At 58.5% G+C, this 24,765-nt stretch overlaps 3 protein-coding genes across 3 annotated transcripts; 2 read left to right on the top strand and 1 right to left on the bottom strand.

Annotated features, from left to right (window-relative positions):
- The first annotated feature begins 213 nt into the window (after positions 1–213).
- DUS3L (dihydrouridine synthase 3 like) lies at positions 214–7,721 on the top strand. Its single transcript, XM_072845737.1, has 13 exons — positions 214–279; positions 585–909; positions 1,412–1,996; positions 2,672–2,713; positions 2,812–2,964; positions 3,060–3,176; positions 3,558–3,623; positions 3,711–3,821; positions 4,453–4,549; positions 5,111–5,186; positions 5,487–5,675; positions 5,764–5,892; positions 7,550–7,721. The coding sequence occupies exons 1-13, from the start codon at positions 230–232 to the stop codon at positions 7,620–7,622; spliced, it is 2,013 nt and encodes a 670-aa protein (XP_072701838.1). The 5' UTR covers positions 214–229; the 3' UTR covers positions 7,623–7,721.
- A 533-nt stretch (positions 7,722–8,254) lies between these two features.
- On the top strand, positions 8,255–11,426 carry PRR22 (proline rich 22). Its single transcript, XM_072845872.1, has 3 exons — positions 8,255–8,950; positions 9,347–10,435; positions 11,392–11,426. The coding sequence occupies exons 1-3, from the start codon at positions 8,272–8,274 to the stop codon at positions 11,424–11,426; spliced, it is 1,803 nt and encodes a 600-aa protein (XP_072701973.1). The 5' UTR covers positions 8,255–8,271.
- Positions 11,427–19,949: 8,523 nt separating this feature from the next.
- LOC140643631 (la-related protein 6-like) lies at positions 19,950–22,534 on the bottom strand. Its single transcript, XM_072845697.1, has 4 exons — positions 22,332–22,534; positions 22,015–22,188; positions 21,517–21,727; positions 19,950–20,957 (listed from the first exon to the last, which is right to left on the bottom strand). The coding sequence occupies exons 2-4, from the start codon at positions 22,176–22,178 to the stop codon at positions 19,950–19,952; spliced, it is 1,383 nt and encodes a 460-aa protein (XP_072701798.1). The 5' UTR covers positions 22,179–22,188; positions 22,332–22,534.
- Positions 22,535–24,765: the final 2,231 nt, after the last annotated feature.

Raw genomic sequence — 24,765 nt, 5'->3', positions numbered from 1 at the left:
GAGGGCTCAGGGCCTCCCACAGCCGGGCAGACGCGGCCCCCGGCGGCGCTGCGAGCCCTCGCACAGCCCGCCCGGCCGCCGGGCTCCAGCCCAGGGAGCGCAGCCCCAGCCCCAGCCCCGCCGCTGTGAGGCGGCCGTGCCTCAACCGGGCCTTTTATAGCCGCCCGCCAGGGCCGCGCCCCCGTCACGTGTTCCCGCCCGCCCGGGCGTCATCGCCGCGCGCGGCAGCATGGCGGCGGCGCCGGCTGTGGCGGCTGGGGTGGCGCCGGTCCGCGCCCGGTGAGTGCGGGCCCAAGGCCGCCCCGCCCCGCCCCGCTCAGCCCCTCCCCTCCCCTCCCCTCCTCCTCCCCTCCCGTCCCGTCCCGTCCCGTCCCGTCCCGTCCCGTCCCGTCCCCCCGGTAGGTGCCCGGCCCCGCCAGACCCCCCGGTACGTGCCCGGCCTCTCCACACGCCCCCGGCAGGCGCTCGGCCCCGCCGACCCCCGGCAGCTCCCCCTGCCCGCAGGCAGCCCCCTCTCCCCCGTCTCCCCGGGCAGCCCGCTCCCCGCCGTCTCGTGGGGTCACACGGGTGCGGGGTCTCCGCAGGTTCCTCGCCTCCAAGGAGCAGTTCCATGCCTACCTGCGGGCCAGGGGCGAGCCCGGCGGCCCGGCGGGCGGCGAGGAGGAGGAGGAGGAGGAGGAGGAGGCCGAGGAGGAGGAGGAGGAGGAGGTCGGCGGCTGCCAGAGCGAGCCCCCCGCCAAACGGCTGAGACCGGAGGACCTCGGTGAGGACGGGGAAAGCCGAGGGGATGCTGGAGCAGCGGAGAAGGAGCCCGCGGAGCGGAAGCGGGCCCGGGGGCAGAACAAGAGCAGGCCGTGTATGAAACCCAGCCGCTACGAGCAGAGCAGGCTGTGCCCGTCGGTAACGCAGGTAGGGGGGGGCCCTGCTCTGCGCTGCTCTGGGGCGGGAACTGGGGACCCCGGTGGGCTCTTCCTGCTCGAGGGCTGCGTTCATTTTTGAGTGTAGGAGAGCACGTGGAAGAGAGAGCCGCACCAGGGCAAACTCCCAGGAGGGAGAACGCAGCAAGGGGCTGTGCTGGCAAAACCACCTCCCTTGGCTGGCTGGGGAGGGTGAGGCGGGACGAGCTGAGCGGGACACGTAAAGCGTCAGCTTCCCTGAAGCGGTAGTGCTAAAGCGTCCCCTCGAGTGGGTACGTCACTGCCCTTCTGCAGCACGTTCCAGCAGTCAGCTTCCTGGGAGTGTTTCGTGGGGGGCCTGACGTCACCCGGGGAGCGATGGGTGCTCAGAGCAGTTCTGGCCCCTCTCTGGGCCGGGACAGAGCCAGGCTGACCTCGCTTGTGCTGAAGGCACAGGCACGCCCAGGCAGGCAAGCAGAGGGCAGAGGTTTTAACCTCCTCTGTACTGTTTTAAGGGGTGTGCAGAGAAATGCTACTTCGGCCCGCGGTGCCGCTTCCTTCACGACGTCGGCGAGTACATGGCCGCGAAGCCGGCCGACCTGGGGCGCAGCTGCGTGCTCTTCGAAACCTTCGGCAAGTGCATTTACGGCGTCACCTGCCGCTTTGCCCAGGCCCACCTCGGGGACGGCTACCAGAACATCGTCAACACGGACCTGGCCAAACAGTGGGAAGGGAAGTCGCTGGTGAGGAACAACCTCTCCAAGGACCTCCAGCACCAGCTGCGCAAGAGGAAGTTTACCTTCAAGAAGGCTGATGAGTACCTCCGTGGTCTGGCCAAGCCCCACGGCAACGGTGGGAAGGGAGGCAAAGCCACGGGGTGCTCTACAGAGGAGCGAGAGGTGCCCAACTGCACAACGCCCCAGGAGGGTCTGGGAAACAGCCCCAACTGTCCTGTGCTACCGGAGCAGGGAGAAGATCCCAAAGCAGACGCCTTGCAGAGTCCCGGCCCCACAGCTGGCGAGGAGGCTTCCTCCATCAAAACAGTGGGCCCGGTGACAGATGAAGACATTATAAAGCTGCGGTCATGTGAGAAAAAGAAGGTGAGCAGTGAGAGTCTGGGCGAGGGCTGCCGTCTCTCGTGTACCTGTCAAGTGGTTGAGGTTGTGCCTGGAAAGCCAGAAGAGACGTCTTAGCTGGGTGAGAGGCAGGCAGAGGACAGAGTTGCCTGGGGACCGTGTTACCATCGTGAGGGGAAGGATGCGGGCAGGTGAGCTCTTGGGGCTGTGGTGTTGTCCTTGGAGGGGTGAGAACCGAGAGAAGCTGCAGCCCCTTGCGTGTGAAGGAGAGCAGGGGCTGAACTGTCAGTAAGGGTGGAAATGATCTGCAAGGAGAGCTGAGGCTGGGGCTGGTTGGTTTGTGTGTACTGCACGGTGCTCTCCCGGGGTGAGAGCATTGCCTCCTTCCTCTCCTCCTCGTCACCTCCGTCCTTGCATGCATTAGCCAGTCTTGCATCCCTCCGTATCTGTAACCGCTTTGAGTTTTCTCCAAGCTGAGCAGTGAAAACAAACTGAGCAGTCCGAGCTTCTGGTTCTTGTATCCAAACGATACGTTCTCTTGGAATAGTTGAGGTTCTTGAACAAAACCAGTGATTTCCTTGGTTTCCCACTGAGTTTTACCCAAGGGAAGTGATAAAATTGCTAACTGGAATATCTTCCTGTTTAACCACTGCTGGTTCAGCTCTGCTAACACGCTCCTCCATCCTGGTTGTTTTCCAGTTGGAAATCCAAGGCAAGCTCTACTTGGCTCCACTGACCACGGTAGGTCAATAATTCTCTCCTTTTGTCAAAATTTGCCGTTGACACATTTGGAACAGAGCAAATCTCCTGACAAACCATCTCTCTGCTGTCTCTCTCAGTGCGGTAACCTCCCTTTCCGAAGGATATGCAAGCGCTTTGGGGCAGACGTCACCTGTGGAGAGATGGCTGTGTGCACAAACCTGCTTCAGGGCCAGTCCTCTGAGTGGGCTCTCCTCAAACGGCATCATACCGAAGATATTTTTGGGGTGCAGGTGAGTGCTGTCGTCTTGATTACCAACAAATGATAACTCACTTCTGAGGAGCAAAGCTGCTTCTTGAACTCATGCAACCTGTCCCCCTTTGGTAGCTGGAGGGAGCGTTTCCAGACACGATGACCAAATGCGCAGAGCTGCTGAACCAGACAATTGAAGTGGACTTTGTAGACATCAATGTCGGGTGTCCCATCGACCTGGTCTACAAGAAGGTGAGAAGACGTTCTGCAGCGTGTTTGCTCCCTTCAATAGATGCTTGTCTTTTGCCTCATCCCCCGCTACCTGACCTGCTTCTGCCAGTCTGATCCAGAGCTCCCAGTTCATTTACGGGTACTGGACTTGAGCGAGAAGGCAAATAAGCTGTTCAAAGAGCAGGGAATGGTTAGCTGTCCCTGGCTGGCATCAAGCAGTAGCTGGGAGGGAAAAGGGCTGTGGGTTTTTTGTGTTGGAGAGTCTCCTTTCTCCAAGTCTTGAGATGCTCCAAGTCTTATCTGCATTCCCTGAGTAGAGGGCTGCTGTTGAGCCCCTCCAAGGAGGCTCTTCACTATGTAAGGAAGCAGAAGGACTTGGCTGTGCTACTTTTTGTCCCCCAGGGAGGAGGCTGTGCTCTGATGACTCGGTCCAACAAGTTTGAACAGATTGTCCGAGGGATGAACTCGGTGAGTCAGAGCACCTGCCAGCGGCGGGAGATGAGCTGGTGGAGCTGACTCCTGCCTCAGCCTGGCCTCACCCTCCCATTGCTGCAGGTGCTGGACGTCCCGCTGACTGTGAAGATACGGACAGGAGTGCAAGAAAAGATGAACGTGGCTCATAAAATAATCCCCAAGATCCGGGAGTGGGGAGCATCCATGGTCACGGTACAGGGATACTCGCTGTGGCATGAGATTGTTGGCTGGTGTCTGGGGAACTCTGCTTGCATGTCAGCCTAGAGCACGATGTGGGGGTGACCTTCCCCTTCCCCACAGCTGAGCAGCTCTTTCAAAGACCTTTGATGAGCTGCGTGCTACCTTTTAGTGTTATCTGCTGATAATGGAGAAAAATTGAGATGCAGAGAGCATTTTCCTAGGTGCTCCTGAGCCTTGTATCCATTACAAAGGGAGATGGTTCCTGCAGTGCTGTGGAACAGAGGTTTCAGCCCAATAAGCCTCATTAGAGCAGGGCTGGGGAAGCGATGGGACCATCTCATTTGCATGGGGATGAGTAGTTCCTGCCCACAGTGAATATTCCCTTTCACTGTGAACAGTCACTTCTTGCTCTGGCTCGCAAGTAGCCAAGACATTACTCAGAAAGCATCCAGCCCTTTCTCAGCTCTGCTCACCACTTCCGCAGCCTGGTCTGTTAACAGCTGGCTGGGCTGTAGATCCAGAGGGATCCCTTACCCCAGCCGGGTGTCATTGCCTTTGCTGAAGCACGTTCCTCCAGCACTCCCCTTCTGCCCTGCCTCCTCCAGGGCATTCGGTGAGGTCTCGCTGTGCCTTTCTTCCCCAGCTTCATGGCCGATCCAGGGAGCAGCGGTACACGAGGGGTGCTGACTGGGACTACATAGCAGAATGTGCTAAAATAGCAAGCCCCATGCCTCTTTTTGGTAGGTGTTTCCGTTGTTTTGTCATGTGGACTGAAAGTGCCGCGTGTTTGATTTGAAGTATCTTTAAAAAAGAAAAAAAAGGGCTCCCAAGGACATTTAGCCTGGGGGAAAGGTTGGAGTACCCCTACTGCTGCTGATGACATGACGGAGTGAGCTACCAGCAGCTCTTGTGCAGCCCAGATCTGCCCGTGTGCTTGGGGCCAGGCGTGACGAGCACTGAGCGGAGTAGGAGGGGAAGGGACAGGCAGGACACAAACCACTTGGTTTTTAGCAGGTGCTTTCTGCCTTGGGCACTGTGGCACAGAAGTCCCAGCTAAACCTTCAGGGTGGGAGTTGGGAGTGGAGAAGAAGAGAGGAGAAGGCTCTCCTTTTCCTTGTGAGGGGAACATTAATCAGAAGCATCCCTGGGAGTCTCTAAAGAGGAGCCCCAGAGCCTCTTTGGACGATCTGGCTCTTGGACCCTGTGTCCATTTTGAATTTTATCCCATGCCTGGATTAACTCATTTTGACTTGCCCTCGTGTATCACTTTGACCTCTGGCTTCTCCCTTCCTTCTGGACAGGAAACGGTGATATTTTGTCTTACGAAGATGCTAATCGAGCCATGCAGATGGGCGTTTCGGGAATTATGATTGCAAGGCAAGTGCCTGCATTTCCCCTTCGGTTCTGAGCTCTGTTGGTGCAAGAGTAAAAAAGGAATTAAAAAAAGACCTAAGCAAACCCCAAACACGAGAGGTTTCCTCTTGGTGAAACTACTTGTTGAAAATTGGTAAAATCAGTTTGCGTCTGTGGGAACTTAAGCAGCTTCCTGTCGAAATTGCAAAAAAAATGTCACCCAGTATTGGCTGGCCAATAAGTGCTGGAAAGTCTCTTAAATTCATTGGCACCTTCAGAAGCATCAGTCATGGGAATAAGAATGCATGTTGTTTTTGGCTGCAGAGGGGCACTCATCAAACCGTGGCTTTTCACTGAAATTAAGGAACAGAGACACTGGGATATCTCGTCCAGCGAGAGATTTGATAGCCTCAAAGACTTCACCAACTATGGCCTTGAGCACTGGGGGTCAGATACGCAGGGAGTGGAGAAGACCAGGAAGTTCCTGCTGGAATGGCTCTCGTTCCTGTGCAGGTAGTTGTCCCCAGCCGAGGGGATCTTTAACACAGCAAGCCTGAACCGTTGGAGCAGCAGCACACGCTGCCATTACGTTTCATTGCAGGTATATTCCGGTTGGCTTATTAGAATACCTACCTCAGAAAATTAACGAGCGGCCGCCTTACTACATGGGGAGAGACTACCTGGAGACGCTGATGGCGAGCCAAAACGTGGACGACTGGATTAAAATAAGGTAATAAAGCGTTAAATTGCATTGAAATTGCTAGGAAGGGACATGGCAGAGCCCCACAAAGTCACTGTGCCTGCATGCATCCTCCAAAGAGGGGGTGATGACTCTTTCCCATCCGTTTAAGAGGTTGTAAGAAAGCAGCAAGGGTTAACCAGTGCTTTACTTTGAGGTTTCAACTGAGCTTGAAGTTGCCACGAAGAGCGCTCTCAATCCCTGTATCTGCTTCGGCAGCTCATCCGGTACTCGCTGCAAATCTAGAATAGCTGACCTCTCTCATGACACGCTGTTCATCCCAGGACAGTCGTAGGAACCAACAGAGGAGAGCGCAAGGATGGGACGTCTCAGGCTTTCAGCATCTGCTCACCCCGTGCTCTGCCCGGACAGTCCCACCCCGCCAGGCCCACACAGACCCCAAGCAGGAAGGCAGTCCCCATCCCCAAGTTAGGAGAGTTGAGCATTTTCCCCATTTTTCATTACCCGATTTCTGAGTTCATGCAACAAAGTGCAGGAAACTGATTTTCCCCACACCTACGAGTCCGCGGGCACTGGCTTGAAATGACTTTGCAAGCTCAAACCCAGCTGAAATGAGAGCTGGAGCAGCCAGCTGCTATTTCCCATCTCCTGGAAACAGAGATTAGCAAAACCAGAGCATGGCTACAGCCTTCTCTGCTTTTGCTGCTCCTCATCCATTTGTTCGTACTGTGAACAGCTGCCTAAAACCACGTTACAAGTACATCAAGGTTTGATTAGAATTTTTAAAGGCCGTTTTTCAAGTGGAACCTGCCCGTGTTAAGCTGCACAAAGCTTTGTAACCTGTGGTCTTTACAGTGCCATGTAGTAGACATTTACAGCCATAAGAACGCACGCTTTTAAAGCAATGTAGGTTTATTCATTAAAGCTCATTGTAAGGAGACACTAACCAGAAGCAGGGTTCTCTGAGCACACTCTTATTTCTGCTTTTGTGCTGTGGATCCAGGCTCTTGCTATGCAATTCTGTGCCCTGCTGGGATACTCCCTCTGCCATGTCTTCTGGAAAGTTTAGTGATGCTGTAGCGAAGCAGCATCCAGGGAATAAGTTCAGCCTCCTTGACTATAAAGAAAATTCCTCTGCACTGAAAATAGAATGTGTGTTCCAAAGTGTGAAATAGTTGAAGTCTTAAGCTAGGCTAAATCTGATGGCAATAGAACTGGCTTACATCATTTTAGGATCTGACCGTAATACTTTTTGGCACAGACAGGGTTTTGGCTCTGCACAAGGCCAGCGAGAGGTGGGGAGGAGCTTTTCAGAGGCTCGTGTTGATTTTAGGCATGTCCTTGCCAGTGGTGAGGCTGGTATTCAGGTCAGCAAACTTAGGAACCCGTTTTGGCATCGGCCCTCGGTGACTCCCCAGCAAGAACGGCATTGCCTTTACCTGGAGGCTGCGTCCCTCCAGTACTGTGGTTCAGGGTTAAAGCTCAGCACCAAAGGTGGTTTTGTGCAGCAGCCCTAAATTTTCGGGAGGGTAAAGGCTTGGTTTGACGCAGCTGACTGCAGTGACCCTCGCTGTAGAGCCACAGGGCCACGCAGCAGCTGGTACCGCTGGCTCTGTTGTACTGAACACAACCCTCTCCTTGTTTTTTGTTTTGGTTTTGATTTTGTTCTTTTCCTTCTTTCTTCCAGTGAGCTGCTTCTGGGACCCGTACCTACCAGCTTCACCTTCCTGCCTAAACACAAGGCAAATTCCTACCGATAGGGCTGATGAGCCCTTTCCCATGGCATCGAGTCAAGAGGAGGCATTAGGACGGTGTGTGTCGAGGAGCGGGGTTGCTCAGCTGCGCTCCAAAATGAAATAAAGTTTTATGTTTTTAGAAGTGCGGTTGCCCTCACGCCCCAGCATCGGTCCCCGCCGCAAGTTACGCAGCAGATGGCCTTACACGATCTTGCAGCCAGAGGTGCCTCAGTAACACAGAGCAAGGTGTTCAATTAACAGGACACAGGCCAGGAGAGATCTTTGGCCTCCAGTTCACGGCAGGAGTTGTCCCGACTCCTCCAGGCCACGCACTGCTCACATAGCGGGAGCGAGAGGCCTCTGTTCCTACCAGGATGTCCCTGGTAGTGCCAAATCCTTCAAGTAGGAGGAGGGGCTGTACTAACCCAGTCCCTGGGGTCCCGCAGAGCACAACCAGCCCCAGCATCTCATCATCAGATGTTGTGCAGAATCCAGTCCTTTTTTGGGAGCATGCAGCGGTGGGTGCCACCTCCTCCTGGGTGTCACGCACCCAGGGAAAGCGCGGCCCCCTCCGAGGGGGATCCGAGCTGCTTCTTTCCTGACCGTGAGACCGAAGGCCTGATGGCAAGCTTGAGGGAGGGCTGGGGGAAAGCATGCCACCGAGTGACGCTACATGACCTTCCCTCGTGCTCCCGAGGATGTTTTTTCTCTCTCTGCGTCACTGCAGTCAATGCAGCACGCAGAACACAAGCAAAAGTCACAAATGCATTTGCCACGTGGCACAAGAATGGGGCAGATGCAGCTTGGTCCCCACACAGCTCAGCTGAAACTTGTTCTTTTTCCCACTGAAAAATATAAGATAAAGCAAAATGCATTGCACTCACAGCCCCCGAGAGCCGCCTCCAGGGGCCAGGGCACCCCAGCCCCCCTTAGCCCTTTCCCTCCCCAGCACCAGCTGGGCAGGCTGCTGGGGCGGGGCGGAACACGGGGAGCCCCCACATTCCCTCCTGGGACACGCCACAGAGTCCTTAGCAGCCAACGGCACAACGGACCATGGCGCTGCCACCACTGTGGCTCCCAGCGTGCGGCCCTCGGGCCCCCCCGGCGCCCCGGCTCCTTCAGCCTTTTGTGCTCCCCGAAACCTTCTACCCCCGAGGTAGGGACCGACCCGACCCCTGCAGCCCAGGGACGCTCTGGGGGGCGAGAGCGCAGGCGACCGCCGGCCATGGCTCCTGTCTCTCCTTCAGGCTCAGCCAACCTCTGCCGACTGCCCGGGCAGGAGCAGCCCTTCCCCGCAGCCTGGGCACCCTTACCGGGGCTGGCCCCCCAGCCCCCCCAGGCACCACCAGCAGGTACGGCACCCGTCTGCCCTGGCACCCAGGCCCCTTTGGCACTCCCAGCATCCCCACCAGCCCTGTCCCCCCGGCACGTTTTGCACAGGGCTTCAGCAAGCCCGGGCGAGCGTCCCTGCCCTCGCCTGGCTGACGCGTGCCCAGTAAATCCCATTTCCACGCAATTTCCCCAATACTCGGGGCCATCTCTCCCGTTTCACCTCCTAAAAGCAACTCTCCTCCCCGATTTGCATCCCCATCCTGCCAGCACTGCAGATCACCCTGCGGGGAGCGCCCCGGCCACAAGCTCCCCACATGCCTGGCACAGAGCCGGGGGACACCGGGGATGGGAGCCGGCTCGGTGGGAGTCCCTGGAGGGTGCCCCCGGCCCAGCACGGCTCCCACTCACCCACACAGGTCTGCAGAGGGCTCCATGCGGCTGCTACTTCGACCCCCGCGTCTTCCACTTCCAGTGGACCACCACCAGCCTGCCTCCACCGGCCACCGCCACGCTCGGCCACAGTGCCGCTTCTGTGCCAGGTGCTGCCCTGTGGGGCCCCGGGGGCTGTGGGACCCCCCTGGCCTGGGCGCTCCCAGGGACCCCCCAGGGACAACCGCAACACCTCCCGCCCTACAACCATCAGGGCAGGGTGGTGGCCCCAGCCCCTCCGCTTCTGCCGACGTCCATCCCCGGCTACCAGCACATCCAGGGGCAGTCGGCGCGGATCAACACCTCAGGCACGGCCACCTCTGCTGGGGCACCTGCGGGCAGCAACATCCCCCTGGGCAGCCACGTCCCCCCCAGCCCCTCTGCTGACCCCTGCAACCAAGCCCTTGGGGACCTGGAAGAAGAACTTGAAGTGTCCGAGGAGATGCTGCTGCAAGAGGCCCTGAGGCTCTTTGAGTGCTCCTCGGACACGGTGGGGGTCAGCCAGGACGGTCCCAGCACTGACCCCATGCCTGGGGACCCTGCTGGCACCGGCGGAGAGGGGAGAGCGGAGGCCCCAGCCCCCACAGTGCTGCCGATGTACATCCCCGGGTACCAGCACAGAGAGGGGCACTTGGCACGGACCAACAGCTCCGGCACGGCCACCCCCATGGGGGCAACCCCGGGCAGCAACATCTGCCCGGGCAGTGATGTCCCCAGCCAGGGCAGCCAGTACAGTCCTGGAAGCAGCCCCATGCCTGGGGACCCTGGTCACAGCAGCAGAGACATCACCCACCACGACATCAGCTCGCTTTCGCTGCCCGAGGAGCTGCTCACCCCCGACTACAGTGTCCCTGAGACCAGCGATTCCATCCTAAGTCTGGACAAATTCATCATGGGGATGGAGCCCCAGGAGCCGTGGGGGGATGCGGGGAGGGACCTGCCATCGTCCCAGCCTGCTGTGTCCCAGAAGCGGGGGAAGAAGCGGGGGAAGAGCACCTTGGCAGCGGCACCCGGCAAGCGCAGGGCTCTCGCAGGCAGCACGGGGGTGGCAGAGGGGGATGAGCCCAACCGCAGGGGTGAGGTGGAGATGGGGGAGTGGGGGTGGGGGAGGAGGGAGAGGGTGTATTTGGGGGGGGTGGGAGGGGTTAGAGTAGCTTTGAGGGGTCTTTTGCTCTTGTTTTTTTATTAAAAGCTGTTTCTCCAGAACTGCTCTGTGCCTGCGTGGGAGGGGAAGGGAGCGCAGGGGGCACCGGGAAAGGGCACCCAAGACATGCAAAAGCCCCACTGAGCCCCACATCAGAGCTGGAGAGCCCCAAAGGGCACCCAGCCGCCCCCAGGGCCGAGTCACCGCCAGCGGGGCAGGCAATGGCAGGGGGGACTCCCCTGTCCCCTTCCCCAGGGGAAGCAGCCCTTTGCTGGGGGAGCCAGGACAGACGCCTCCCTGCAGGGCTCATGGACACGGCCCCGCGCAGAAAGCAGCACGGAGCCCCTGGGACAAGGACAGACCTCGGGGGCTGGCGGGGGGACGGACACACACGACAACAAAGGCTGCGAGGCCTGCAAGTCTTCAACACCACCAGCGTCCCCTCCAGCGGGGACGGGGCTCGCTGCAAAGCCCTTCAAAGCCTCAGGACAATCACGCCCTGATTGTCAACTCAGTATTGCCATTGAGTTGGCATACGACGCTGGTGCGCTCCGTACCAACACCGCCACATGGGTTGTGTGCACCGGACATCATCTGGACCTTTGGATAACTGCTCGTTGTTCAGGTCACCATAAACCACCTCCAGCATGGCTAATTCCTGCAGGTACTGCATACCTCTCTTGCCATGGTGGTCCATTTCCCAGGGCGATATATAACACCTTCCTTGAAGGGATATCTTTGTCCATAGCTGACAGGAGCCACCTCCAGAGGCTGAGGACTTGTGCCCCTTTTCCAATCGCTTTCTCAATGCATCCTTCCCTAGAAAGGCATCCCAGCTCTTTGGCTTCCTTACCCTCTAATTCCAGGCTACCGGCCCCATTATCCCAGCATCGGAGCAGCCAGCTGACAACGTGCTCGCCTGAATGACGGCTGAAATCTTTCCCCATATCTTGCAGCACCCTCAGGGATAGGGATCGGGTGGTTTCCATCTTGTCCACGAGTTCTTCCTCTACCTCTCGTTGTGATGGCCCTGCTTTTTCATCTTCCCTTTCCAAACGAGCTGATTTTCGCTTCCAAGATTTCTTCTTGCGTATAGGGGCGACTGACACGGACACGGGCTGGTTCCCTGCTTCAACCGCATTATCTGTCGCCGGGGGGGCTGGAGTAGCCGCAGTGCCTGTCGTTTTGTCGCCAGATCCAGAGACCTCTCTTCCCCTTCAGGGTTCTGAATAGTGTTGAACAGGGCTCGGTAGGCACGGGCCAGGCCCCAGCACATTGCAGTGATTTGCATCTCCCTAGAATTCCCAGGGTGACAGCATGCTTTTTCCAAATATTCTACTCATTTCGGGGGATTCTGCGCTTGTTTGGGGGTGAAGTTCCAAAACACTGGACATGCCCACCGTCCTAGGCATTTGCCCGTGCTATCCCACACACCCTGCCACTCCTAACTATCCAGCCTTGGGGCAGATCTCTGGATGATAGTCTGAAATTGCTTATTAACCTTAGACAATACCGAAACCCTCTTCCCAAGCAATACCAATAGATGTAGCTTAACTACCCAGGGATGTTCCGGGTACTGAAAAGGGCTTGTAACGAAGGAGGAAACATCACAGAAGAAGGTAGCGAAGGTGCCATTCTGTGTTTCCTCCATCAAAAACCTCTCGGAGGAAGAAGTATGATTGCTAATTGTCTCCACGAGGTAGTACCCGACGTACAGTCATGGCTTCAGTACAAAACTTAGATACCAAATTAAGCTCAAGGTCACTCTTTTAATAACAAATCTCCCACGCAAAACATCACTCATCACTGCAGAGCACAGCAAACTGCAAAAAACAGCTCCGATCTTTGACATGTACAGAAGAAAATGAGCATGGTGCAGATCAGATAAACCAGTATCGAGAACAGATAAATCAATATCATGACCCGCAGGTATTAACAGAACTAAATTCCTTCATACGCTTTGGTTAATCTGTTATTATCTCAAACCCTTCGAGCCCCACGTTGGGCACCAAAAAGGACTGTCGTGGTTTAGCTTCAGCCGGCAACTGAGCACCACACAGCCGCTCGCTCACCCTCCCCCCTCGATGGGATGGGGGAGAGAATCGGAGGAGCAAAGGCAAGAAAACTTGTGGGTTGAGATAAGAACAGTTTAATAATTGGGAATAATTAATAACAACAACAACAACAGCAACAATAATAATATGTAATGAAAAGGAAAACAACAAAATAGAGAGGGGGGGGGGGGAAGAAAACCCAGGGAAAAAAACCAAGTGATGCAACCGCTCACCACCCGCCGACCGATGCCTAGCCAGTCCCCGAGCAGCGATCGCTACTCCCTGGCCAACTCCCCCCAGTTTCTATACTGACCATGGCGTCATATGGTATGGAATAGCCCTTTGGCCAGTTTGGACCAACCCTCTTGGCTGTGCCCCCTCCCAGCTTCTTGTGCACCTGGCAGAGCATGGGAAGCTGAAAAGTCCTTGACCAGTGTGAACAGTACTTAGCAACAACTAAAACACCAGTGGTTATCAACATTATTCTCAGACTAAATCCAAAACACAGCACTATACCAGCTACTAGGAAGAAAATTAATCTTGTCCCAGACGAAACAAGGACACGTCAGCACGGCACGGCACAGCACAGCTCCCGCTCAGCGTCTCGCCTCACACGCCAACCCGCCCCAAGCATCGCTCTTGACCGAAAACTCCCAGGGGCCACAGAGAGTTATTCTGCTTGAGAAAAGGAGGAAAAGACAAGACAAGAAAAAGCCCAGAGCCCAGACTTCAGGGCCGACCAAAAGTTAAAGCCTGTTCTTAAGGGCACTGTCCAAACTGACTCCTGTTGAGCCTGCTGCCCCCCAGCACCCCCACATCCCTGTCTGCACGGCTGCTCTCCAGCCACTCCTCTCCCCATTTAGCCTTGTGCCTGCCATTCCTCCCTCCCACCTGCAGAATCCGGCATCGGAACTACTTCCATTGCATCCCACTGATCATTGCCCAGTGCTCCACTCTACCGAGATCCCTCTGCAAGGCCCCTTCTCCCCCAAGACAGTCAACAGCACCTCCCACTTTGGCAGTGTCAGCCAGCTTGCTCATGGGGAGCTTGCAACTCCTGCATCCACATCAGGGATCAAAATAGTGAACGGCACTGGCCCTAGCATTGAGCCCTGAGGAACACCGCTGGTGACCGGCCGCCACCCAGACGTAGCCCCATTCACTGCAGCCCCTTGAGCTCTGCCATCCAGCCGGTTCTTCAGCCAGCGCGCTGTGAACCCACTTAGCTCAGCGCTGGACAGAAGGATTCTGTGAGGGGCAGTGTCAAAAGCCTTACTAAAATCCAGAAAAACTACATCCACCGCCTTCCCTTCATCCGCTGGGTGGCTGACCTGATCCTAGAAGGGTATCCAATTGGTTGAACAGGACTTGCCCTTTGTGAACTCATATTGGCTGTGCCTGATGATTGCATTATTCTTTCAATGCCTTTCAGTAGCACCCGGTATGATCTTCTTCCAGGACCTGAGGTTAGACTCACAGGGCTGTAGTTTCCCGGGCCCTCCCTCACATCCTTCTGATAAATTAGAAGAACGTTGGCTAGCTTCCAGTCAGCAGGGACCTCCCCACACTCCCAAGACTTTTGGTAGACAATCAAGAGGGTCCTGCTGTAACATCCGCTAGCTCCTTCAGCGCTCTGCGATGAATCCCATCAGGCCGCATGCACTCAGAATCATCAAATCATTTAGGTTGGAAAAGACCCTTAAGATCCTCAAGTCCAACCGTTAACCTAACACTACCAAGTCCACCACTAAACCATGTCCACAAGCACCACATTGACACGCCTTTTAAATCCCTCCAGGGATGGGGACTCAACCACTTCCCTGGGCAGCCTGTTCCAATGCTTGATAACCCTTTCAGTGAAGTAAAATTTCCTAATATCCAGTCTAAACCTCCCCTGGCACAACTTGAGGCCATTTCCTCTCGTCCTATCACTTGTTACCTGGGAGAAGAGACCGACCCCCACCTCTCTACACCCTCCTTCCAGGTAGTTGTAGAGAGCAAGAAGGTCTCCCCTCAGCCTCCTTTTCTCCAGGCTGAACAACCCCAGTTCCCTCAGCCGCTCCCCATCAGCCTTGTGCTCCAGACCCTTCCCCAGCTCCGTTGCTCTTCTCTGGACACGCTCCAGCCCCTCCATGTCTCTCTTGCAGTGAGGGGCCCAACACTGAACACAGCATTCGAGCTGCGGCCTCACCAGTGCCGAGTACAGGGACACGATCACTGCCCTACTCCTGCTGGCCACACCAGTGCTGATACAAGCCAGGATGCCATTGGCTTTCCTGGCCACCTGGGCACACTGCTGGCTCATAGTCAGCCGGCTGTCAACCAGCACCCCCAGGTCCTTCCCTGCTGGGCAGCTTTCCAGCCACTCTTCCCCAAGCCTGTAGCGTTGCATGGGGTTGTTGTGGCCCAAGTGCAGGACCTTGCACTTGGCCTTGTTGAACCTCATACACTTGGCCCAGCCCATCGATCCAGCCTGTCCAGGTCCCTCTGTAGAACCTTTTTACCCTCAAGCAGATCAACACTCCCGCACAACTTGGTGTCGTCTGCAAACTGACTGAGGATGCACTCGATCCCCTCGTCCAGATCAGTGATACAGATATTAAAAAGAACTGGCCCCAGTACTGAGACCTGGGGGACACCACTTGTGACCGGCCGCCAACTGGAGTGAACTCCATTCACCACCACTCTTTGGGCCCGTCCATCCAGCCACATTTTACCCAGGGAAGAGTACACCCGTCCAAGCCATGAGCAGCCAGTTTCTCCAGGAGAATGCTGTGGGAAACGGTGTCAAAGGCTTGTGAACATTCAGCTGATGCAGCTGGTCCTGCACAGTTTCAGTCTCCACAAATGGAAAGTCACTGTTCCCACACGCGTGCTCCTCCGACTCAGGGGACTGGGCAGCCAAAGGTCCATCAGTATAATTAAAGACTTAGGCAAAAAAACATTGAATGCCTCCGCTTTTTCTTCGTTCCTATTTGTCAGGTGACCATCTGCAACAAGTATCACTCCAGTGTTTTCCGTGGGATTCCTCTTGCTATGAACGTACTTCAAACACCCTTCTTGGTGTCTGACACAGCACTGGCCACTTGCAGCTCTCACTGAGCTTTGGCCTTTCGTGTCTTCTCCATGCATGTCTGAACCACGCCTCTGCCATCTTCCTGCGAACCCAGAGGTCGTGCAATTCCTTTTTCCTCTGCAGCTCTGCGAGCACTTCCCTGTTCAGCCAAGCCGGCCTTCTGCCCCGCTCCCTTCCCTTCCGACACAGGGGAATTGCCTGCTCCGCAGCTTCTCCAAGGCACTTCTTAAAGACTCACCAGCACTCGCCGACTCCGCAGCCCTCAACAGCAGATTGCCAGGGGACTGCGCTAAGGACCTCCCTGAAGAGCGAAACGTTTGCTCTCTCAAAGGCCAGGGGAGCAACTCTGCTGTCCTTTTATCCCATTACATTGACAAGTTGAAAGTCAACCATTTCAGGAGCACCGTGTTCAACATCCCATCTCCCACAAGTCCTTCTCCATTCACTACTAGCAAGTCTAGGAGGGCATCTTTCCTAGCTGGCTCACTGTGTATCTGTACATATGTAACGAGGTTCCCTCCCGCAAACTTCGGGAATTCCCCAGACCTGCTCGTCACTGCAGGACGGTATTCCCAGCCGATGGCTGGCACGTTGAAATCTACCGTAAGGACCAGGGCTACCGATCCAGAGATTTCTCCTTATCAGGTATCGAATTAACTCCTCTTCAGTGTTGGCATCCCGGCTGGGCGATGGGGAGCAGACACCCGCTACAACATCTGCTTGCTTTGCCATCCCCCTCATCCTCCCGCAGAGGCTCTCAGCCCCAGCACCGCTGACTGGAAGGGCCCTACCATCAAACCTCTCCCTTACGGCCAGTGCCACAGCTCCACCTCGCCTGCCCTGCCCACCCCTCCTGCACAGCCTGCACCCTCCGTCCCAGCACGCCAGGCGTGGCACTCCTTCCACCAAGTCCCCCTCATCCCAAGGACAGCCCAGCTCTGGGAACGCACCCAGGCTTCCAGACAAAGCCACTTGCACCCACAGCCCCCGAGAGCCGCCTCCAGGGGCCGGGGGCACCCCAGCCCCCCTTAGCCCTTTCCCTCCCCAGCACCAGCTGGGCAGGCTGCTGGGGCGGGGCGGAACACGGGGAGCCCCCACATTCCCTCCTGGGACACGCCACAGAGTCCTTAGCAGCCAACGGCACAACGGACCATGGCGCTGCCACCACTGCGGCTCCCAGCGCGCAGCCCCCAGGCCCCCCCGGCGCCCCGGCTCCTTCAGCCTTTTGTGCTCCCCGAAACCTTCTACCCCCGAGGTAGGGACCGACCCGACCCCTGCAGCCCAGGGACGCTCTGGGGGGCGAGAGCGCAGGCGACCGCCGGCCATGGCTCCTGTCTCTCCTTCAGGCTCAGCCAACCTCTGCCGACTGCCCGGGCAGGAGCAGCCCTTCCCCGCAGCCTGGGCACCCTTACCGGGGCTGGCCCCCCAGCCCCCCCAGGCACCACCAGCAGGTATGGCACCCGTCTGCCCTGGCACCCAGGCCCCTTTGGCACTCCCAGCATCCCCACCAGCCCTGTCCCCCCGGCACGTTTTGCACAGGGCTTCAGCAAGCCCGGGCGAGCGTCCCTGCCCTCGCCTGGCTGACGCGTGCCCAGTAAATCCCATTTCCACGCAATTTCCCCAATACTCGGGGCCATCTCTCCCGTTTCACCTCCTAGAAGCGACTCTCCTCCCCGATTTGCAGCCTCATCCCGCCAGCACTGCAGATCACCCTGCGAGGTGCACCCCGACCGCAAGCTGCCCACATGTCTGGCACCGAGCCGGGGGACGTTGGCCATCGGGGCAGGTTCAGTGGGTGCCGCTGGAGGGTGCCCCCGGCCCAGCATGGCTTCCACTCACCCACACAGGTCTGCAGAGGGCTCCATGCGGCTGCTACTTCAACCCCCGCGTCTTCCACTTCCAGTGGACCACCACCAGCCTGCCTCCACCGGCCACCGCCACACTCGGCCACGGTGCCGCTTCTGTGCCAGGTGCTGCCCTGTGGGGCCCCGGGGGCCGTGGGACACCCCTGGCTTGGGCGCTCCCAGGGACCCCCCAGGGACAACTGCAACACCTCCCGCCCTACAACCATCAGGGCAGGGTGGTGGCCCCAGCCCCTCCGCTTCTGCCGACGTCCATCCCCGGCTACCAGCACATCCAGGGGCAGTCGGCGCGGATCAACACCTCAGGCACGGCCACCTCCGCTGGGGCACCTGCGGGCAGCAACATCCCCCTGGGCAGCCACGTCCCCCCCAGCCCCTCTGCTGACCCCCACAACCAAGCCCTTGGGGACCTGGAAGAAGAACTTGAAGTGTCCGAGGAGATGCTGCTGCAAGAGGCCCTGAGGCTCTTTGGGTGCTCCTCGGACACGGTGGGGGTCAGCCAGGATGGTCCCAGCACTGACCCCATGCCTGGGGACCCTGCTGGCACAGGCGGAGAGGGGAGAGCGGAGGCCCCAGCCGCCACAGTGCTGCCGATGTACATCCCCGGGTACCAGCACAGAGAGGGGCACTCGGCAATGACCAACACCTCGGGCACGGCCACCCCCATGGGGGCAACCCCGGGCAGCAACATCCGCCCGGGCAGCCACGTCCCCCCCAGCCCCTCTGCTCACCCCCACAACGAAGCCCTTGGGGACGCGGCAGGCCACCTCACAGTGCCTGAGGAGGTGCCTCTTGAAGAGGCCCTCCGGCTCTTCGATTGCTCCCTTGATGTGGTGGGGGTCAGCCAGGATGGGCCCGGCAGCAGCCCCATGCCTGGGGACCCTGGTGACAGCGGCAGAGACATCACCCACCACGACATCAGCTCGCTTTCGCTGCCCGAGGAGCTGCTCACCCCCGACTACAGTGTCCCTGAGACCAGCGATGCCATCCTCAGCCTGGACGAATTCATCATGGGGATGGAGCCCCAGGAGCCGTGGGGGGATGCGGGGAGGGACCTGCCATCATCCCAGCCTGCCGTGTTCCAGAAGCGGGGGAAGAAGCAGGGGAAGAGCACCTTGGCAGCAGCACCCGGCAAGCGCAGGGCTCTCGCGGGCAGCACAGGGGTGGCAGGGGGGGACGAGCCCAACCGCAGGGGTGAGGTGGAGATGTGGGAGTGGGTGGTGGGGGAGGAGGGGGGGGCGTGTATTGGGGGCGGTGGGAGGGGTTAGAGTAGCTTTGAGGGGACTTTTCCTCTTGGTTTTTTTATTAAAAGCTGTTTCTCCAAAACTGCTCCGTGCCTGTGTGAGAGGGGGAAGGAGCGCAGGGGGCACCGGGAAAGGGCACCCAAGACATGCAAAAGCCCCACTGAGCCCCACATCAGAGCTGGAGAGCCCCGAAGGGCACCCAGCTGCCCCCAGGGCCGAGTCACTGCCAGCGGGGCAGGCAATGGTGGGGGGACTCCCCTGTCCCCTTCCTCAGGGGAAGAAGCTCTTTGGTGGGGGAGCCAGGACAGACGCCTCCCTGCAGGGCTCATGGACACGGCCCCGCGCAGAAAGCAGCACGGAGCCCCTGGGACAAGGACAGACCTCGGGGGCTGGCGGGGGGACGGACACACATGACAACAAAGGCTGCAAGGCCTGCTAGTCTTGAACACCACCAGTGTCCCCTCCAGTGGGGTCAGGGCTCGCTAAAAAGCCCTTCAAAGCCTCAAGACAATCACACCCTTCCTTGGATCCCACCACGCTCAGCTCCGGAGCCTGGATTTGCCTCACTGCTGCAGCAAAATAACCCCAAATCACCCTATAAATGGCGAGGGAGGGAGCTGCAGGCCAGGCAGGGACCCTCCTCCCCTTGTCTGGCTGCAGCTTGGGCAGCCACAAGACCAGGAAAGGGGGGGGGAGGGTGGGGTGTGGGGAGGTGGAAATCAGTGCACCAGCCAGAAAGTGCCTGGAAGCTTCATCTCTCCTTATTGTCCATTTCCCATCTGAGCTCCACAACCTGGGGCCGATGCAGCCAACGGCGCCTTTGGGAAGCAGCCTCGCCTCTCCGGCTCTGCCTTGCAGAAGCTGCAGGGTGACGTCTCCGTCGGGGCAGTCCCCCAGCGCCGCGGATCGGGGGGGATAAGCCCCTTCCTTAGGGCAGTCCCGGTGATGCCGCTGGGAGCCACTCTGGAGCCCGGGCAGGCTCAGAACCATTCCCGTCAGCACAGCCCAGCGCAGCTCCCGCTGCCGCTCAGCGTCTCGCCTGGCACGCTGACCCGCCCCGAGCATCGTCCTTGCCCCAAAACTTCTGTCCTCAGGAACAGCTGCACTGCCACTGTTCGCAGCTCTCAGGGGCCACAGAGAATTGTTCTGCTCGAGAGAAGGAGGAAAACAAAGGAAAAGAAAAATCCCCAAACCCAAACATAAAGAAGCCTCATTGCCGGAGGACAATGTCTCCTCTCCCAAAACTGCTGCAGAAGCCTTTGGTGCCATCGGGGCCATGGGGCAGGCGAAGCACCCCATCCCTCATGCCTAGGGGCTCATGCGCCCGCTTTTGTGCCAGGGGATTGCTGGGAGGGTGTTTGGCATCTGGAGAGGGGCTGCTGCACCAGGGCACCCAGGTACTTGCCCCACTCCCCCAGCTGCAGCTGCGGGTCCTCTCGGTGCTGGAGCAGAGGCCAGAGCCGCTGCCAGTGCCCCAGCCTGTCCCGAGGTCAGGGAAGACTTTGCTGGTGAGGAGTGATCCAGTGAAGGCATTGCTGAAGTCGCTGCGCTTGAAGTCACTGCTGGACCAGGCAGGTGCCGAGGGGTCCTTGTTCAGGAAGGGGGGCAGCAATGCCGGGGCACCATCCGACTCTGGGGAGCTGCAGAGCAGGGAGTCCCTGATGCCGTAGGGGAAGGTTGTGGTCGCCATCTGCACCTTCCAACCCAGCGGGTCCACCAGCTCCTCCACTACATCTGTCTCGGCCCCAGGTTTCTTCTTCGAGCCCTTCCCACAGAGCCGGACTACCCTGATGCTTTCGCCGCCTGGGCGGCTTTGGCGGCCGAGGTCCTCAAAGGCCTTGCGGGCGCTCTCCAGGCTCTCGTACTCCACCAGTGCGCAGCACTTGCTCAGCAGCTCAGGGAAGCGCGAGGTGTATTTCCTCACATCCGAGGGCAGCTTGCGGCCTGGCCGCAGGATGCGGATGGAGGCGATGGCGCCGAAGGGGCTGAACATCCTCGTGATGGTCTCAAGGAAGTTCTTCTGGAGCGGCGGCAGCATGTCCTGCTCCTGGGGCAGCAGCTGCCAGGCCAGCAGCAGTTTGCTGGGGGGGATGCTCAGCAGGGACTCAGGGACAGGGACCCGCCGCCTCACTTTGGTGCCCTCCTCGTTCACCTCCAGCAGCTCCGAGAACTGCAGGGCATAGAGCGTGAGCCGCCAGTCGCGCGTCAGGTATTTCACCTGCAGGAGAGAGGGGGCCACTGCGTCCCCATGAGTCTCCCCAGGCAGGGACCACCCTAAACCCATCATCCAAGCAGGCTGCAACCCCATCAACCTGAAGTCATGGCAAGGCAGCATCCCCCTTTCACATGAGCATCTTCGGGTCTGCAGGAGAAGGTCCCCAGTGCCCCCTGGACCGTGGCAACAACCTACAGCTTCCCCGTACGTCACAACACCAGCGCTTCCCTGCAGTTTTTTGGTTAAGGGATGATCTCTCCCAAAGCAGCCCCGGGGGACCACAGGCAGAAGAGGTGAATCCAGTCCCGCGGCTGCTCTGAGGACTGTTCACTGCTTCCCCAGCCACCCTCCCTGGTTGCAGAACTGCTGCAGCAGACTGAAGGCAGAGAGCAGAGCCCAGCTCTGCACCACCAGCGCTTCGCCAGGACACACACAGCCTGAACAGAGCCTGGAGCTCCCCGTACACCCCACCAGAGACAGCCAGAGCACACCTAGACACCAGAACATCCTCCACATGAAGGCCACTTCCCATCCCAGCTGGCCAGCACCATGGGCTGCCTACCTTCTTGAAGGATGTCAGTAGTTTGATGCTGACGAAGCCCATCTTGTTCTTCTGGACATGTTTCAGGAGGAAAGCATCCTTGGCCAGGTTCTCATCAGAGAGGTAGAACTCTACCTGGGACACAATCCTCCGGACCAGCTGCGGATCAGGGATGGAGTAGTTGCAGTCCAACAGATCAGCCCCCAAAGCATCGTTCACATCGCAGAAGCTCCTGGCAGAGCAGCAGGGACACAGGTGTGAGTTGGTGGCCTTTGGGATACGCACCACTGCCTGGTCTCAGACACAACAGCGTGGATGGCAGAGTCACCAGGGCTATCAGCCTTGCCCTGGCTACAGGGGAGAAATGCCAGCTTGCACGCTCTGAGCCTCCTGGTGCTGGGAGAGCCAGTGCTAGACCATGAACCTAAAACCATCCCAGACAAGGGACACATTCCCCTGGGGACAAACATGAGGCAAAACCATTGCTCAGCCCCCACACACATCCCAGCAGCCACATACCTGTTGAAGCTCTGAAAGAAGTCTTCATGGCTGAGCAGGGCGAGTGAGCGGCTCTGCGGTGGAAGATGCAGCGCCGGGAAGGAATTTCTTTGCACTGGCAGAGGGGTGCTGCAGCTGGGCTGGGAACCAGCCCCTAAGGCCACCCCAGAGCTACGTGATGACATCGTCCTTCATCTGGGACATTACATAGGAGAAGGACAGTGCTGGGACACATCCTGACTGCAGCCAGCCCCAGGGCAGAGCCCAGCTCTGGGCTGCAGCCCCCAGTCCCAGCCCAAGGATAGGGGGGCAGAGGCAGTTCATTGCTGTGCCCTTACCTGCTTGGCAGTGCTGGGAAGGGTAGAAAGTCCTGGCACTACATCCTAGAGACCTGCAGGCAGCAGGCCCCAACCCTCCCCACCTCCAAACTAAGGCTCCTGAAAAACAAAGGGAAAAGAAAGGAAAAGAAAGAAAGAAAAAGCCCTAGGGGCAAGCAGGCTGCTGGTTTATAAGAGCAGCCACCCAGAAAGAGCCCCAGCAGGCGGTTATGGACCTGCCCCACCGAGACCCACCAGGCTCCAGGTGAAACCTGTCTGCAGGTTAACCGGCCCCAGCTGAGCCCTGAGAGCAGCCGGGCTCCTCCTGCCATGGCTGCTGAGCCAGGCCAGGCAGGCAGAGGAGGGGCAGAGGCAGCGGCACTGGTACCCAGCGGCACTGGTACACAACGGTACCCAGCAGGGCGGTGCACGGCTGCCATGAGGCATCTCAGTCCCTGCCTCAGTTTCTCTGTCTTGCGCAGGGACAGTAACAGTCACATGGAGGTGGAGGGAGGGTTCAGTCCAGGGCACTGTCTGGGATCCTGGTGCTGCCAGAGTGACAGGCAAAGATCCTTCTTCCTGCAGAAACATCCCCACACACACGAATGAGAGGGAGCAGAAGAGCCCCAAGAAGGGGGTGAAGCCCAGGGAAGGGCATGGGCCCCCTGCGGGGGGGTGACGCTGCAGGGCAGGACAGCCCATAGCTTCAGTACGAGATGGGGAAAGAGGTCCGGAGTGAAACTCATCCCTGTTGCTTGACCCCCGCGTTGGGCAGCAGCAGGAGGGCAACGTGGAGATGGGAACGCGGCTGTCAGAGCAGCGGGGGGCTAGGGCAGGCAGGGGCAGCTGTGCCAGGCTGGGGGCAACGCCAGGGCACGGGGGCCTGCGGAGGCAGCCGAGAACCAGAGCTGCCGTCTGGAGGGGTCGATCCTGGGAGCCTGACCCGGCTGACCCTCAGCCTGTCTGTCCAGGCATGGGGTTTAGCTGATGTTGCTCTGTGCCCTGTGGCCACAAGGACCGGCCAAGGGCTCGTCACGCATCCACCCTGAGCTCTCAAAACAACCTGGCACCAGACTGGCAGCATCTCCCCCACGGGCAGGCTGGTCCCCAGCTGCAGCTCTGCAGGCAGCGCTGCAGTCTCCCCTGCCCAAACACCTTGTCCCAGCCATGCAGGGCTGCTGCCGATGAATCCCCGGGCTGTGCCGCGCTGTCCAGCTCGAAGCTCATCCTTCTGGGACGAGACACAGGGACCGGCAATGCCAAACCGCTTCTGGGATTTCACACTCCCCTGGTTTCCCTGGGGTTGGTGCAGTTGGTGTCACCCCCTGCCACCTCCTGGCTTTCTCTCCTGATTGAGAACTGCATGGCGGTGAGATGGTGGGTGAAAGTCCTGGGGTGAGAGAGGTGGCCAAGAGCTGCCTGGCAGGGGAGCTGGGAACAGCCGCGGTCCCTGAAGGGTGGTGGCACTTGGTGGCAGGTGACGAGGACACACCTCACCTGAATTTGCGATGGGAGGCAGATTCACTGCCAGTCAGGACACTACAGGGCTGAACCCCCCCCAACACTCCCATCCAAGTTGTCTCTTGACTGGAAGTACACACGTTGACGCTGCTGCAAAACACCCTTTGCCCATGCGTGGGCACTGCCTGGCCCTGGCAGGCAGCAAGGGGCCACACAGGCAGCCCAGCTTCCCCCGTCCTTTGCTGAGGTCCCATCACCCGAGCCCGGCAGCTCCCCAGCCTGCCAGCCCAGCCCCACAGCGATGCTTGCACCGAAATCTCTGCAAGGATTTGCTCGTCTAGGAGGGGCGATGGAGCCAGTGGCAAGCCGAAGCTGGGCTGCGTGTGCATTTTAATGGGAGCATTTTGAGCTGTGCTTTGCTTTCCACTCGCAGCCGGGTATGCTCAGGGTCAGGAGGTGCTGCTCAGCTCCCCAGGGAGGCGGGGGAAATAACCCCCTTGTTCCAGCCCCGAGACTCAGTGTCCGAAGGAAGAGGCCTAGGCTGGTCCAGCCATCCCCACACGACTGGGCATAATCCAGAGGGAGTGTGAAGCCAGCAAGGACACAGAGGGAGAGAGGCTGAGGCTAAACCTTCCCCTTCCCGAGGGTTCAGAGCAGGAATGATCTGTCACTTGTCACATCCCTGTGTTACTGCTCCCATCCTCCACAATTAGTCTGAAAGCGTAATTAGAAAATGCTTCTTACAGCCCCGTGCTTAGCAGCAGCCTGATCCTTCAGCCTCTTCTCTCCATGAACTCCGGTGTAATGGGCATATTACCCCAACAAACCAGCCACTGTTTCATGGGGAATCTGCCTCCCTGCAGACACCAGATCCCTGGCCAAAACTGCTTTAATTAGACTGCACTGGGCAGGTCCTGCATCTCCTGACGCTGCAAGGCTGCAGCACCTCCCTGACATCTCCTTTCAGTGATAAAAGAAGAAATGGGACCACAAC

This window comes from Ciconia boyciana, chromosome 24 (assembly GCF_034638445.1).
Source record: "Ciconia boyciana chromosome 24, ASM3463844v1, whole genome shotgun sequence".
Classification (NCBI taxonomy): domain Eukaryota; kingdom Metazoa; phylum Chordata; class Aves; order Ciconiiformes; family Ciconiidae; genus Ciconia; species Ciconia boyciana.
The sequence above is the reverse complement of the archived record's forward strand: the minus strand, read 5'-3'. Positions and strand labels throughout refer to the sequence as shown.

Excerpts from the sequence above, each read along its gene's own strand:
- DUS3L (XM_072845737.1), top strand. The coding sequence starts at position 230 with ATGGCGGCGGCGCCGGCTGTGGCGGCTGGGGTGGCGCCGGTCCGCGCC. Across the intron at positions 910-1,411 it reads TGTGCCCGTCGGTAACGCAG|GGGTGTGCAGAGAAATGCTA; the intron begins GTAGGGGGGGGC and ends TACTGTTTTAAG. Across the intron at positions 2,714-2,811 it reads ACTTGGCTCCACTGACCACG|TGCGGTAACCTCCCTTTCCG; the intron begins GTAGGTCAATAA and ends TGTCTCTCTCAG.
- PRR22 (XM_072845872.1), top strand. The coding sequence starts at position 8,272 with ATGACCTTCCCTCGTGCTCCCGAGGATGTTTTTTCTCTCTCTGCGTCA. Across the intron at positions 8,951-9,346 it reads CCCCCAGGCACCACCAGCAG|GTCTGCAGAGGGCTCCATGC; the intron begins GTACGGCACCCG and ends TCACCCACACAG. Across the intron at positions 10,436-11,391 it reads GGATGAGCCCAACCGCAGGG|CATCGGAGCAGCCAGCTGAC; the intron begins GTGAGGTGGAGA and ends CCATTATCCCAG.
- LOC140643631 (XM_072845697.1), bottom strand. The coding sequence starts at position 22,178 with ATGTCATCACGTAGCTCTGGGGTGGCCTTAGGGGCTGGTTCCCAGCCC. Across the intron at positions 21,728-22,014 it reads TTCTTTCAGAGCTTCAACAG|GAGCTTCTGCGATGTGAACG; the intron begins GTATGTGGCTGC and ends CTGCTCTGCCAG. Across the intron at positions 20,958-21,516 it reads TACTGACATCCTTCAAGAAG|GTGAAATACCTGACGCGCGA; the intron begins GTAGGCAGCCCA and ends TCTCTCCTGCAG.